Source organism: Carcharodon carcharias, chromosome 20 (assembly GCF_017639515.1).
Source record: "Carcharodon carcharias isolate sCarCar2 chromosome 20, sCarCar2.pri, whole genome shotgun sequence".
In the NCBI taxonomy this organism is placed as follows: domain Eukaryota; kingdom Metazoa; phylum Chordata; class Chondrichthyes; order Lamniformes; family Lamnidae; genus Carcharodon; species Carcharodon carcharias.
Genome location: NC_054486.1, coordinates 32,690,604 through 32,705,911, shown reverse-complemented (window position 1 = coordinate 32,705,911; position 15,308 = coordinate 32,690,604). Strand labels below are relative to the sequence as shown.

At 46.7% G+C, this 15,308-nt stretch overlaps 1 protein-coding gene across 1 annotated transcript in view; it reads left to right on the top strand.

Annotated features, from left to right (window-relative positions):
• Nucleotides 1-15,308, top strand: part of sptbn5 (spectrin, beta, non-erythrocytic 5) — a 283,694-nt gene that overhangs the window by 130,572 nt on the left and 137,814 nt on the right. Inside the window, exons 32-36 of the mRNA XM_041214166.1 lie at nt 147-257; nt 1,112-1,291; nt 3,654-3,857; nt 9,876-10,025; nt 14,880-14,984. Coding sequence (XP_041070100.1) covers nt 147-257; nt 1,112-1,291; nt 3,654-3,857; nt 9,876-10,025; nt 14,880-14,984 — 750 coding nt within the window. The remainder of the gene's footprint in view (nt 1-146; nt 258-1,111; nt 1,292-3,653; nt 3,858-9,875; nt 10,026-14,879; nt 14,985-15,308) is intronic.

Sequence of the window (15,308 nt, the reverse complement as noted above, 5' to 3'; positions counted from 1 at the left end):
CATGGGCTGCAGGTTGGACAAGCATGGTGTAAAGGGACCTTTTCCCTGTATGTTAGCCATGGTTGAGGGGGCAGTGTAGAGATAAAAGGTTTAGTACAGAATGAAATCAGCCTCTTCCCATTTGCCTTTTGTTTCTGTCTCTTTAGGAGAAACTTAAAAGCATTCCTGATGAAATTGCGAAGGACCTGCGGGGTGTTCAAGCACAACTTCGGACACATGAAGCATTGGAGCATGAACTGTCTGGGGCTGAGCAGCGGGTAAGATTACAGATTTATAATGCTATGTAGCATCCCCATATCAACTGTCAATATGGAGCAGTGAGAGTTGAATTTACAGGTGGCAATGCTGCTTTAAGTTACATGGAATTGATCTGTACCTCATTTCTACTTAAACCAGCAACCACACTTATCATATAGCAACAAATCCACCTTTTCCCCTAGTATTCCTGTACAATAAACTGTCTCCCCTCTCTCCAGTAGTGTTCTACACAATATACTGTTCCCTCTCTCTGCAGTGTTTACCGTGTTGCCTCCCTCTTCAGTAGTGTTCCTGCACAATATTTTGCGTCTCCTCTCTGCAATAGTATTCCAGTAAAATATCCTGTCTCTTTCTCTCTCTTTCTGCAGTAGTATTGCTGTACAGAATACTGTCTCCCCTCTCTCTGCAGTCATATTCTTGTACAAAACACTGTATCCCCTCTCTCTGCCGTGTTCTGTAAAATATATTTTGTTCCTATACAATGTACTCTGTCTCTCTCCCCCTCTCTCTGTCTCTTTCCTTCTTTCTAACCTCTCCCCTTCTCTGGTACATGTCTCCCCACTTACTACTCACTGCCTGATTCTTCTCCCTGTTTGCTTTCCTTTTCTGAATGCCCTTATCTTCAAAGCTCCAATTAATCCCCAAGCTCAGCAGCCTGTTGAGGAGTGAGTTGCAGCTTTCCATGAACCATTGTGCAATGCCACTAACCCTCGAACAGCTCACTGGCAGTCACCATCCAGGCTCAGAGATGAAAAGCAGGTAAGGGTCGATTGATGTCCGAGGAGCTGTAGCCCAGCAAGACTTGGAGAAAGCATTGGTCGCTAAGTGACAGCTGGTCTCCCTCTAATTCTAGATGCAAGAGTTGGTGGATGCAGCCGATGAGGTCCTGCACCGATGCACGACCCTGCAGAGTGCGGCCCTGCAGGACAAGCAGCAGGCAGTTGTGGAAAACTGGGAGAGTCTGAGGGGTAAAGTGGATCAGCGGAGGGAAGACCTGCAGCAGGCCTGTAAAATCCAAAGGTTCCTGGCGCTGGTGAGTACAGATATGGAATAGGTTTCATTTGGAGCAAAAGGTTTAGCAGCATAAAGTAAAATAAAAGGAATTTGCATTTATTTAGCACCTTTCACAAACGCAATAGAGTGCATTTTTGAAGAACAATCACTGATTTAATGTGGGAAATGCAGCAAACAATTGCACACAGCATGTTCCACAAACAGAAATGTGTTAATCACCAGATAATCTGTATAAATTATATTGATTGCAGAATAAATATTGGCCAACACACCAGGGAGAACTCTTCTTCTTCAAAATACGGTCATAGAATCTTTTACATCTACCTAAGAGGGCAGGGATTTATTTTGGTTTATCTGAACAATGGCACCTCCAGCAGTGCAGCACTCCTTCAGCACTGCACTGGAGTGTTAGCCTGGATTTTGTGCTCAAGGCTCTGACTGTGGCCCATAACCACAAATTTCTGACTCGAGAAGCGGGAATGTTACTTTTGAGCCGTAGTTGACACTGTAATGTTGACAGGGGCCAGCATTTTCACGACTGGTGGCAGTCCAAGATAACAAAGTATCTTGAAGGGAACAATCCACTGAAGGCAAAAAAACAAAAATCATTCATTATTGCTGGCACTCTCAAGCTTACAACATTATGGGAGAACTTCCACCAGATGAATTACAGCGGTTCAAGAAGGCCCACTATCACCACTTTCTCAAGGGCAACTCAGGATGGGCAATAGGTGCCAATCTTGTCAGCACTACCCACATCGCAAGCATAAAAAAGTTTTTCATCATAGACATCAACTTTTCAGTATTACGTCAACCCTGTTTCTAATCGGTTGATGGTGCGTGTCTCGTGTGATAAAGTAAAATATTCATAATCATCTTTAAAAGTAATGGTTAATTAATGGAGAAATTAGAGAAGCTGGGATTGTTCTCCTCAGAGCTGGGAGATTTAATAGAGGTGACCAAAATTATGAAGGATTTTGATAGGGTGAATAAGGAGAAACTGTTTCCACTGGCAGGAGGGTCAGTAACCAAATGAAACAAATTCAAGATAATTAGCAAAAGAACCAGAGGGCAGATGAGACTTTTTTTACGCAGCCAGTTGTTGTGATCTGGAATATACTGAAATGATGGTGGAAGCAGATTCTATGGGCTGAATTTTCACCTTGGCGTGTGGGCGCACGCCCAATACACACAAGCGTGAAATAGCGCGTAATGATGTCGGACACACTCAACGCAATATTTCGGTCGGCGAGTGCACATGGGAGTCGGCAGCACACCCACCAACAATTAAGAGGGCTGTTAAGCCCATTAATCAATTAATTAAATAGAATTTCTCCCTGCCCATCCAACCTTACGGTTGGCGGATGGGTGAATAGTCCAAGCTATAGGCCAAAGTTTTCAGAACTCATTTGCAACATGTCCCTGCTCATGTTTTTATTCTTGCGATGTGGGTAGTGCTGGCAAGATTGGCACCTATTGCCCATCCTGAGTTGCCTTTGAGAAAGTGGTGACAGAGTCACATGAGGGGGACATGTTTTCCTTATTTTTTAAAACTTTATTTTTAATGTGGAAAATCTTTAGCTCCCTTAGGCAGCTCTGTGCCTCCAGGGAGCTTTCTGTGAGCACACCCACATGCATGCGCAAACTTCTGCACTCGCCCTCGTCCCCAACACCCAGGCAGCGCTGAATGTTTCAGCATGTGTTTCATGCTGGCTGGCCATTAATTGGTCTGCCAGTGTGAAATCGCAGTCAGGTACCGTTGCGCAACCGCTCCCGCCCGACAAGGGGAAAATCCTTACCTATAGTAACTTTCTAAAGGAAATTAGATATTCTGGGAGAGAAAATTGCAAAACCAGGGGGATAGAGCAGGGGGAGAAGGGCTAATCAGATAGCTCTTTCAAAGAGCCAGCACAAAAATGATGGGCCAAATACTTATTACTGTGCTGTGTGACTTTTTGAATCATACTTCACACAGGGCATGATTGACCCTGAGTTCTTTGAATCCCAGGTTGATCTTCTTGAGTGTAATCGTTCATATTTCTTCATGGTCAACAGTTACTTATGTTTATGTAACCTAAATGCTGAAAGACCTATATACAGCACTGCATCAATTCAGCTTGAGAGATGTGTGCAGACAGGAACAGTTGCTGAATGCTCTGTTAGATCATTGTGTTCTGTTTTACTGGAAAGTATTTAGTATATGAATATACAGCAGAAACAATAGTGCACAAAATAACATTCTCAAAGTAAACTTGGGGGAAAAGGTTTTGTGTTGAGAAGATTTCCTTAATGAAACAGGCACCAGGTTTTCCTGCACTATATTCATCAATCTGTATGCAGCCGCACTGTCTCATGTACATTCTAAACTTTACATCTCCTAGGTGCGAAATTATTGCTCCTGGTCGGCTGAACTGATGAGGGAGATGAAAGTGGAGGAAATGACACGTGATGGTTCCATGACTGATTTGAAACGAACCCAACACCTGCAGCTCCGGGCCGAAATCGATGCCAGGGAGGAGACCTTCAATCAGGTGGTCACCCTGGGCCATGAGATCCTGCAGCAGGAGTCCTCCACCCCTAAAGATGTGAGAATTGTCTGCCCTCTTTTCTCCTTCATTTATATTTTACTCATTCTTTCCTTTTGGCCCTTCCTTTCTCTTGCTTTCCTCTATCTCTTTTGCTCCCCTTTGCATTTCTCCCCTCTCCTTTCTTCTATTCATCTCCCTTCATCCTTCAACATCTCCCTCCATTTTGTTCCTCTGGTCTCCTCTTCATCTTTCTCCCTTGCAACCACTCTAACTGCACCTTTTGTCTTCTCTTTGAATCCCCCTCTTAGCATATCCCAAATCTCTCATACCCTTCGCTCATCCCCAACCCCCTCTCATTCCCTCTCTTATCCTCCCTCCTTCTCTCACCCCCCTCTGCTCTCATCTCCCCCTCTGCCATCCCTCCTCTCTCATTCCTCTTTACTGTCATCCACTCCTCTCTCATTTCCCCCTCTCTCAAGCCCCTCTCTCTATCTGCCCCTATCATTCGCCCCTCTCATCCGCCCCACTCATCTGCCCCCTCATCCCTCCCTCTCTCATCTCTGCTCTCTCTCACCCCCTCTCTCTCTCAGCCTTTCTCTCACCCCCTTCTCTCTCACCTCCCCCTCTCTCACCTCCCCCTCTCTCACCTCCCCCTCTCTCACCTCCCCATCTCTCACCTCCCCCTCTCTCACCCCCCTCTCTCAACCCCCTCTCTCACCCCTGCTCTCTCACCCCCGCTGTCTCACCCCCGCTCTCTCATGCCCACTCTATCTCATGCCCCCTTCTCCCATGCACCCTTGTCTCACCGCCCCCCCCCCCCCAACACATCCCTCCTCTCATCCCCCCTCACGGCCTCATCCCCCCACTCAAGCCCCTCTCAAAGTAGGAAACTATAGACCGGTTAGTTTAACGTCAGTCGTTGGGAAATTGTTGAAATCCATTATTAAGGAAGTAGTAATGGGGCATTTGGAAAGTCAAAATGCAATCCAGTCAGAGTCAACATGGTTTTATGAAAAGTAAATTGTGTTTGACTAATTTGTTAAAGTTCTTTGAAGATGTGACAAGCAAACTAGATAATGGGGATCCTGTAGATGTAGTATATCTGGACTTCCAGAAGGCCTTTGATAAGGTGCTATACAAAAGATTAATACACAAGATAAGATCACATGAAGTTAGGGGTAAAAACAAAAAAACTGCGGATGCTGGAAATCCAAAACAAAAACAGAATTACCTGGAAAAACTCAGCAGGTCTGGCAGCATCGGCGGAGAAGAAAAGAGTTGACGTTTCGAGTCCTCATGACCCTTCGACAGAACTTGAGTTCGAGTCCAAGAAAGAGTTGAAATATAAGCTGGTTTAAGGTGTGTGTGTGGGGCGCGGAGAGATAGAGAGAGAGAGAGGTGGGGGGGGGTGTGGTTGTAGGGACAAACAAGCAGTGATAGAAGCAGATCATCAAAAGATGTCAACGACAATAGTACAATAGAACACATAGGTGTTAAAGTTAAAGTTGGTGATATTATGTGCTAATTAAGAATGGATGGTAGGGCACTCAAGGTATAGCTCTAGTGGGTTTTTTTTTTTATAATGGAAATAGGTGGGAAAAGGAAAATCTTTATAATTTATTGGAAAAAAAAGGAAGGGGGAAACAGAAAGGGGGTGGGGGTGAGGATGGGGGAGGGAGATCACGACCTAAAGTTGTTGAATTCAATATTCAGTCCGGAAGGCTGTGAAGTGCCTAGTCGGAAGATGAGGTGTTGTTCCTCCAGTTTGCGTTGGGCTTCACTGGAACAATGCAGCAAGCCAAGGACAGACATGTGGGCAAGAGAGCAGGGTGGAGTGTTAAAATGGCAAGTGACAGGGAGGTTTGGGTCATTCTTGCGGACAGACCGCAGGTGTTCTGCAAAGCGGTCGCCCAGTTTACGTTTGGTCTCTCCAATGTAGAGGAGACCACATTGGGAGCAACGAATGCAGTAGACTAAGTTGGGGGAAATGCAAGTGAAACGCTGCTTCACTTGAAAGGAGTGTTTGGGTCCTTGGATGGTGAGGAGAGAGGAAGTGAAGGGGCAGGTGTTGCATCTTTTGCGTGGGCAGGGGTGGTGCCATAGGAGGGGGTTGAGGAGTAGGGGGTGATGGAGGATTGGACCAGGGTGTCCCGGAGGGAGCGATCCCTACGGAATGCCGATAAGGGGGGTGAAGGGAAGATGTGTTTGGTGGTGGCATCATGCTGGAGTTGGCGGAAATGGCGGAGGATGATCCTTTGAATGCGGAGGCTGGTGGGGTGATAAGTGAGGACAAGGGGGACCCTATCATGTTTCTGGGAGGGAGGAGAAGGCGTGAGGGCGGATGCGCGGGAGATGGACCGGACACGGTTGAAGGCCCTGTCAACGACCGTGGGTGGAAAACCTCGGTTAAGGAAGAAGGAGGACATGTCAGAGGAACTGTTTTTGAATGTAGCATCATCGGAACAGATGCGACGGAGGCGAAGGAACTGAGAGAATGGGATGGAGTCCTTACAGGAAGCGGGGTGTGAGGAGCTGTAGTCGAGATAGCTGTGGGAGTCGGTGGGTTTGTAATGGATATTGGTGGACAGTCTATCACCAGAGATTGAAACAGAGAGGTCAAGGAAGGGAAGGGAAGTGTCAGAGATGGACCACGTGAAAATGATGGAGGGGTGGAGATTGGAAGCAAAATTAATAAATTTTTCCAAGTCCCGACGAGAGCATCATCGATGTACCGGAGAAAGAGTTGTGGAAGGGGGCCGGAGTAGGACTGCAACAAGGAATGTTCCACATACCCCATAAAGAGACAGGCATAGCTGGGGCCCATGCGGGTACCCATAGCCACACCTTTTATTTGGAGGAAGTGAGAGGAGTTGAAGGAGAAATTGTTCAGCGTGAGAACAAGTTCAGCCAGACGGAGGAGAGTAGTGGTGGATGGGGATTGTTCGGGCCTCTGTTCGAGGAAGAAGCTAAGGGCCCTCAGACCATCCTGGTGGGGGATGGAGGTGTAGAGGGATTGGACGTCCATGGTGAAGAGGAAGCGGTTGGGGCCAGGGAACTGGAAATTGTTGATGTGACGTAAGGTGTCAGAGGAATCATGGATGTAGGTGGGAAGGGACTGGACAAGGGGAGAGAAAAGGGAGTCAAGATAATGAGAAATGAGTTCTGTGGGGCAGGAGCAAGCTGAGACAATCGGTCTACCGGGGCAGTTCTGTTTGTGGATTTTGGGTAGGAGATAGAAGCGGGCCGTCCGAGGTTGGGCGACTATCAGGTTGGAAGCTGTGGGAGGGTGAAGCCACCACCAAACACATCTTCCCTTCACCCCCCTTATTGGCATTCCGTCGGGATCGCTCCCTCCGGGACACCCTGGTCCAATCCTCCATCATCCCCTACTCCTCAACCCCCTCCTATGGCACCACCCCATGCCCACGCAAAAGATGCAACACCTGCCCCTTCACTTCCTCTCTCCTCACCGTCCAAGGACCCAAACACTCCTTTCAAGTGAAGCAGCGTTTCACTTGCATTTCCCCCAACTTAGTCTACTGCATTCGTTGCTCCCAATGTGGTCTCCTCTACATTGGAGAGACCAAACGTAAACTGGGCGACCGCTTTGCAGAACACCTGCGGTCTGTCCGCAAGAATGACCCAAACCTCCCTGTCACTTGCCATTTTAACACTCCACCCTGCTCTCTTGCCCACATGTCTGTCCTTGGCTTGCTGCATTGTTCCAGTGAAGCCCAACGCAAACTGGAGGAACAACACCTCATCTTCCGACTAGGCACTTTACAGCCTTCCGGACTGAATATTGAATTCAACAACTTTAGGTCGTGAGCTCCCTCCCCCCTCCCCACGCCCTTTCTGTTTCTCCCTTCCTTTTTTTTCCAATAAATTATAAAGATTTTCCTTTTCCCACCTATTTCCATTATAAAAAAAACCCCCACTAGAGCTATACCTTGAGTGCCCTACCATCCATTCTTAATTAGCACATTCGTTTAGATAATATCACCAACTTTAACTTTAACACCTATGTGTTCTATTGTACTATTGTCGTTGACATCTTTTGATGATCTGCTTCTAACACTGCTTGTTTGTCCCTACAACCACACCACCCCCCCTCCACCTCTCTCTCTCTCTATCTCTCCGCCCCCCACACACACACCTTAAACCAGCTTATATTTCAACTCTTTCTTGGACTCGAACTCAAGTTCTGTCGAAGGGTCATGAGGACTCGAAACGTCAACTCTTTTCTTCTCCGCCGATGCTGCCAGACCTGCTGAAGTTAGGGGTAATATATTAGCTTGGATAGAGGATTAGCTAACCAGCAGAGAGCAGAGAGTCAGGATAAATGAGTCTTTTTCTGGATGACAAGTTGTAACCAGTGGGGTGCCACAGGGTTCAGTCCTTGGGCCCAACTATTTACAATCTGTATTAATGACTTGGATTCAGGGATAGAAGGTACTATAGCTAAATTTGCAGATGACACCAAAATAGATGGGAATGTAAGTTGCAATGAAGAAATAAGAAATTTACAAAGGGATATGGACAGGTTAGGTGAAGGGGCCAAAATTTGGCAGATGGAGTTTAATGTGGATAAGTGTGAGGTTATCCATTTTGGTCGGAAGAATAAAAAGGTGATTTATTATTTAAATGGAGAGAAACTTCAGAATGCTTCAGTGCAGAGGGGTCTGGGCGTCCTCGTGCATGAATCACTGAAAGCTAGTATGCAGGTACAGCAGGAAGTAAGGAAGAAAAATGGAATTTTGGCATTTATTGCTAAAGGAATAGAGTATAAAAATAGGGAAGTGTTGTTGCAGCTGTAAAAGCCATTGGTGAGACCACACCTAGAGTACTATGCACAGTTTTGGTCCCCTTACGTGAGGAAGGATTTAGTTGCATTGGAGGTGGTTCAGAGGAGGTTCACTAGATTTTTCCCAGAGATACGGGGCTTGTCTTATGAGGAGAATTGAACAGTTTAGGCCTATACTCGCTAGAGTTTAGAAGGATGAGAGGAGATCTAATTGAGTTATATAAGATGCTAAAGGGGATAGACAAAGTAGACGTGGAGCAGATGTTTTCCCTTGTGGGGCATTCTAGAATGAGAGGCCATAGTTTTAGACGAAGGGATGGTAGATTTAAATCAGAGATGAGGAGGAATTACTTTTCTCAACAGGTCGTGAATCTGTGGAATTCACTACCTCAGAGTGCAGTAGATGCCGGGACGCTGAATAAATTTAAGGAGGAGATAGACAGATTTTTAATTAGTAATGGGTTGAAAGGTCATGAGGAGAGGGCGGGAAATTGGAGTTGAGGCTGAAATGAGATCAGCCTTGATCGTATTAAATGGCGGGGGAGGCTCGAGGGGCTGAATTGCCTACTCCTGCTCCTAGTTCTTATGTTCTTATGTTCATCCACCCTCTCATACCCCCCCCATCTCATCCGCCTCTCATTCCCCCTCTCATCCCTTCCCTTATCCCCCACCTCATCCCTCTCATCCCCCCCATCCACCCCACTCTCATCCATCACTCTCAGCCCTCCCCCTCTCTCAGCCCTCCACCTCTCTCATCCCCCTCTTTCATCCACCCCTCATTCCCTGACACTATCACCCGCCCCCTCTCTCTAATCCACAGCCCCATCCGCCCCCTTTCTCATTACTCCTCTTATACCCCTTCATCCCTCCTCTCTCACACCCCTTCTCTCACCCCCTCTCACTCACACCTCCCTCTTACCTTCCCTCTCTTATTCCCCACGCTCTAAAGCCCCTCCTTTCATTCCCCCCTCTCTAAACCCCCTTCTCTCATTCCCTCTCTCTCATTCCCAACTCTCTCATCCCCGCCTTTCTTATCCCTGCCTCCCTCATCCACCCTCTCTCATCCCTCCATCTCTCGCCACCCCCCTCCCATCCCTCCTCTCTCATCCCCCTCCCTTTCTCAATGCCCTCTCTCTCATTCCTACCCCTGCCCCCTCTCATCTCCTTCGCTCTCTCTCTCTCTCTCTCATCCCCTCTCCTTCTCTCATTTCTCATTCTCCTTTTCTAGCTATGCTATCCATAGGTCTGAACCAAATTGTCCTGTTCTCTAGATCAAAGACAAGGTTCATGCTCTACAGGATGAGAGATCGGGCTTGTACCATCAGTGGGAGTTGAAGAAGAGCTGGCTGGAGAGGATGTTACTGCAGCAGCTTTTCTACAGAGACATTGGGCAAATGGAAAAGATCATGAACTCTCAGGAGGTGGGTGTGGTCAGAGGGGAGAAACAGGATGTGAGGCTGTTCCCTAAACAATCATCAATAATACTTCCTACATACATCCTTTTTAGCAGTTCAACCCAGATAGGATGCCAGGAACCTCATATAAATGCACTGGCTTAAAAGTCACAAATCCACCTTCAGTTATTGGTCTGCAGATATTCTGTGGAGGGCAACGCAATTCCTGCAGTCACAAACAAAAGAGTGGGGGGTAACATTTAACCCCAAAAAATGGGGGTTGTTAGGGTCAGGTCAGATGTTAAAGTTTTAAAAATTGCAACCCAATCTCAAGCTGTCCACTTCTAGGATGAACAGACTGGAGGAGATAGAGGGGCATGAGATACCAATCTGCTCCCAGGAGGCAGGAGTGGAGGGTTGGGGAGGGGGATGAGCAACCAACCCACTCCCAGAAGGCAGATTGGTCATTCAAATATCATAATGAAATTACATGCCTCAGAATTAACTATTATTTTAAATTCAACCCTGGCCAGACAGGGTTACTGGGGCCTCATGAAATGTGACCACTCAATAGAGTTGGGACTACTAGATCGAGCTTACCTGCTTCACTCTCCCCTCCATGATCTGTGGTCAGACAACCCAACCCTTCTGATCCTTGTCACTCCCCAACCTTTAAGAATTTCTCCATTGATACTTCCAGCCTACCCCGCCCCCAACCCTTCGGTCTATACCTGCCCCACCATCCTTCTGATCCAACTGCTGATTCAGGCCAGACATAGCCCGCTTCCCACCAACCACCGTCCCCTGCCCACCATCATCCCTCCTCCCAACCCTGGCCACTAATTGGTCAGTAGACTGCCTCTAGGGTCATTAAAAGCCTGACCTTGTGCGGCAGGAGGTGGGTTTGTGACCTGGATTCGAACCCTCCTCCTAATTTCCACCCCCAACAGGAAAATCCAGCCCTGTTCCTCTTTTTCAAAGGGGAATGTTGGCTAGAAGCCTTGCTCTTGGAATACTAATCAATCACTTAACCCACTTGACCATGGTGAATGAGGCCTTACTCAAATGTTTCATCAAAGGACTGCTCCTCTGCCTGTGCAGTTTATGAGTTCAGACTCTGGTGTGGAAGTTGAATCTACAACCTTCTGACACAATGGTGAGTACCAAGTTAAACTGAGAGTGGATGGTATTAATTACGCAAAGGCATATTGGGAGTTGAAAATTGTTTTTACAAAAGAGCAGAATAGAGCCTTTATATTTATATTTTATATTACAGTGCTATTTCAGAATGTGAACACAATCTCATTTATATTACAACGCTGTCCCTTGAGTGTGAACACACACTTGTTTATATTACAGCGCTAGCTCTTGTGAGTGTGAACATTCTCATTTATATTACAGCACTGTCTCTATGTGAATGTGAACATTCTATTACACTGCTGTCTGAGTGTGAACACTTTCTATATTACAGCACTGTCTGTGAGTGTGAACAATCCCTTGTTTGTATTACTGCACAGTCTATGTGAATGTGAACACTATATTACAGCACCATCTCTGTGAGTGAGAACACTCCCTTGTTTATATTACAGCGCTGTCGATGTATGAGTTGAACATTCTCTCATTTATATTACAACATTGTCGATGTGAGAGTGTATATTCTCTCATTTATATTACAACATTGTCGATGTGAGAGTGTACATTCCCTTGTTTATATTACAGCACTGTCTCTGTGTGACTGTGAACACTCTCTTGTTTATATTACTATGTCATATTCAAATTGCATTCACGTGGTCACAGGTTTGACTGGACTGCTGTCAGCAGTGCCACTGTCTCTGCTCTAGAAAATTGGCAAAGTTGGTGAGCTGATGCTTGCACTTGCACATTGGGGAATATTCAGCCTCAAACTGCTTTTGTCATCTTGCAGATTTGGCTGCAATGATTTGAAGGTTTTGAATGGAGTGAGAAAGAATCTTTGTTGAGCCATTAACCCCTGAGTAAGTAAGGTGAGAATACGTTCAAACAAGTCTCTGAAGTGTGCACAGCCAGGGTTTAGTCTGAACTACCTTCCACAAAAAAAAAGAACAGGGTGAAAATTTCCACTGAATTGAACAACCTCCTCTACAGTTCATGTGCACATTCATCTTTCAGAGTACACTGGTGAGTGGTGACAGTTTGTTGGCTGCACAAGGAGGTCAGAAACAGTGCACATTTAATATGGGTTAATGGAGCCCAAGAGGCATTTCATGTACAAGTGCATGGAGGATTAGGAAGTAAAAGCTTTAATGGCATGACTACGTAATCCAGCAGCTCAACTACAGTTCTGTGTGGTCATTGAGACGCAGAGTGGCTGCATCAAGTGTCACATCACTACCACATTTTGGCAGAAAGACCTTTTCAAAGTTTTGAATCGCTCAGCTATTGAGTCCTTTTTTTTTTGGGTTCCTGACAAATTTGGAGGAGGGAGCCAATTTGCTCAGAGCTTGCTGTCGATCAAATGTTTAAAGGAGGAAAGTCTGCCTTTAGAAGAGAAAGTTTGATCCAGCAGACTCTCGTAGGGATAGCAGCATGTGCCCAGAAGCAGCCAGGCTCACAGAAATCGAGATGCTGCTCAGACATTCTCTGACTCGTGCTGTAGTCTTACACTCTTTAACCAACTCCCTGGTTTTTCTTTCTTGCGACAGCCGGCAATGGACTTGGGTTCCTTTGACTGTTCACGGTTAATAAGATATCAATCTGATCCTCCAGGATGCTGCTGAGTCAACGCTTTGACCTGTTCAGTGAATCTCAACGTTTGTCTACTTGATGTTCCTTGCAGACTTCATGGCTGAAAGACTGGACGTTGAGGGATTACAAATGGCGAGCCAGGACCACAGTAAAAAGGTCCAGCGTTTCACGGTCTGTAAGAAGCTTTGGCCGGCACGTAGGGGAACGCCATTACCCTCACGCTCAGTTTCAATGTTGACCTCAGCACCTGTAGCAGAAGTGACCCCTCCTGCTCGCCACATATCAAGAATGGACATCATCTTGGCCTCCGCTTTGCCGGCCTCAACTGCCTCCCAACTCTCCACCTTTGATGTGACGCCTCCTGCCGAGAACCTGTGCCCAAATTCACCATGTGTGGGTGCAACTGAAAGGACAACCACTGCAGGGCCCAACTCTCCTGCCCACTCCCAGATGAGTCCTGGATTTGGGGAGGCAGCATTCCAGCAAGCCCGCAGACCTTGTGTTTCCAAGAAGGAGAGGACTGTAGCAGTACACCAGATCCCATCTGCGTCTCTCCCTTTGTCCCCTTCTGCAGCGAAGGCCATTCGAAAAGCTGATGGTGGCTGGCCACAGCTTGGGATTTCAAAACCACTCTGGGTTCCTGTGGGAGTTGACCAACCCTCCCGCATTGTGCCAGCACATCGGATCAGCAGGCTGCAAATCACGTTGGCTGCTGCACAGAACATGCCAGGACGTCACGTTGCCTCGCTGACCGTCACCCCACAGTCTGCAGAGCACACCAGAAGTCACAAAATTTCCATTCGTAGCACACCTGGAACCTCTCAATCGAACAGCCCTACACGGGCATTGGGTGTGATTCCTGCTGCCGGTCCACCACCTCACTTTTCTCAAACAGTGCTTGTGTTACAAGGGCACTCAGAGCTGAACGAGACCAGTCGGCCAGACAGGGCCTCCGGCTGTACTCTGAATTGTATCTTCAATTCCTCTCTCATCAACGGCCGTGCCCCCTTAGTCTCTATCAGCCTAACCCCAGTCCGGGCTAATGACAAGTTTTCCAAGTGTGACACCAAGTCCCGGACAGATACAAGAACTAGCAGCTCGTCTCAGAACTTCGCTGCACTTTCTGAAGCCAAGCCTCAACTTGCAGAGAAAGTGGCAAATCTCCCCATGCGATGCAGCTGTGGCAAAAAAGATCATCGCTGGATGACAGAAAGTAACCCACTGGGCATCGATTTCCACTCTGGGTACAATGAGACTAAATGTATCACTCCCAGTGTGCTGCAGGTATCCTGCGGGAAATCAATGAGATTATTTCTAAAGGTCAGAGCACATTTACGAGGAGATATTCTTTAATGTAAATCCACCCCCCAACCCTGCACTTGAACCAAAGCTAGCTTCATATCATGTGTCAGGCTGTCTGTAGTTGATGGCATCTGCAGTGATGATTCCATGGAATAGTTTTCACTGGAGTCGCAGGGTGCAGTTGAGGAAATTAGTACTTTTATTTCCTGTGACGCTTCAACTTTTTTTGTGCGTTTTGTGCTCATGAACTTGAGGGGTGTCAATACTGGAGATTTCACAAACCCAATGTTAGCTCAATGCACAGACAGGACAGGTATAACACAGGTTGGATACAGGGTGAAGTTTCCTATAAACTGTCCATCACACACTCCCACGGCAGGTTCAACACAGGTTAGAAACAGAGTAAAGCTCCCTTTACACTATCCCATCAAATACTCTTGGGACAGGTACAACACAGTTTAGATACAGAATAAAGCTCCCTCTACACTGTACCATCAAATGCTCAAAGAGCAGGTACAGTACAGGTTGGATAAAGATTAAAGCTCCCTCTGCACTGTGCTTCAGCTCAATTTGTAGATGAGCGCCTATCACTGCTGGCTTGTTGAACTTTCCCTTTTCGCAAACCAGCTGCCCCGTATCCCCTCTGGGATAATCTAAATTGGATTTGGAATGTTTAGAAATGGTAGTGCACAGACACAGGGCTAAAATGTCTCCAACACAATCTGATAATTTTGAATGTGAAGCTTGCTCCTCATCATTGATGATAAGTAAGGACAGCTGAAATTGGTAAGTGATTACACAGAGTTAAATGTGCAGAAAGGCAGTGAGCATTGATTGACTCCAATCTCATTTCAGGTTTACCTAAGGTCCAGTGAACTGGGGACATCTGTGGATACTGTGGATTCTCTCATCAAAAGGCATGAAGCCTTTGAGAAATTACTGGCAACTCAGGAGGAAAAGGTAAATCAGGCTATGTGCAGATCATACAAGATTAAATTGAATAGACAATGAAAGAAAAGAGACTGCAAGGATCTGGAAACAGTGTGGGCTAATGCAGTGGATATGCTGTCATGGACTGGTGTGGTCCAACCACCTGTTCTGTGTTGTAACTTTCTTATATTTCTAACTTTGTGAAGAGTTAAAATCATCTTAACCGGGATCAAGCTGTGTTTACCTCTCTCAAGGTGAGCCGGGCTGTGTTTACCTCTCTCAAGGTGAGCCGGGCAGTGTTTACCTCTCTCAAGGTGAGCCGGGCTGTGTTTACCTCTCTCAAGGTGAGCCGGG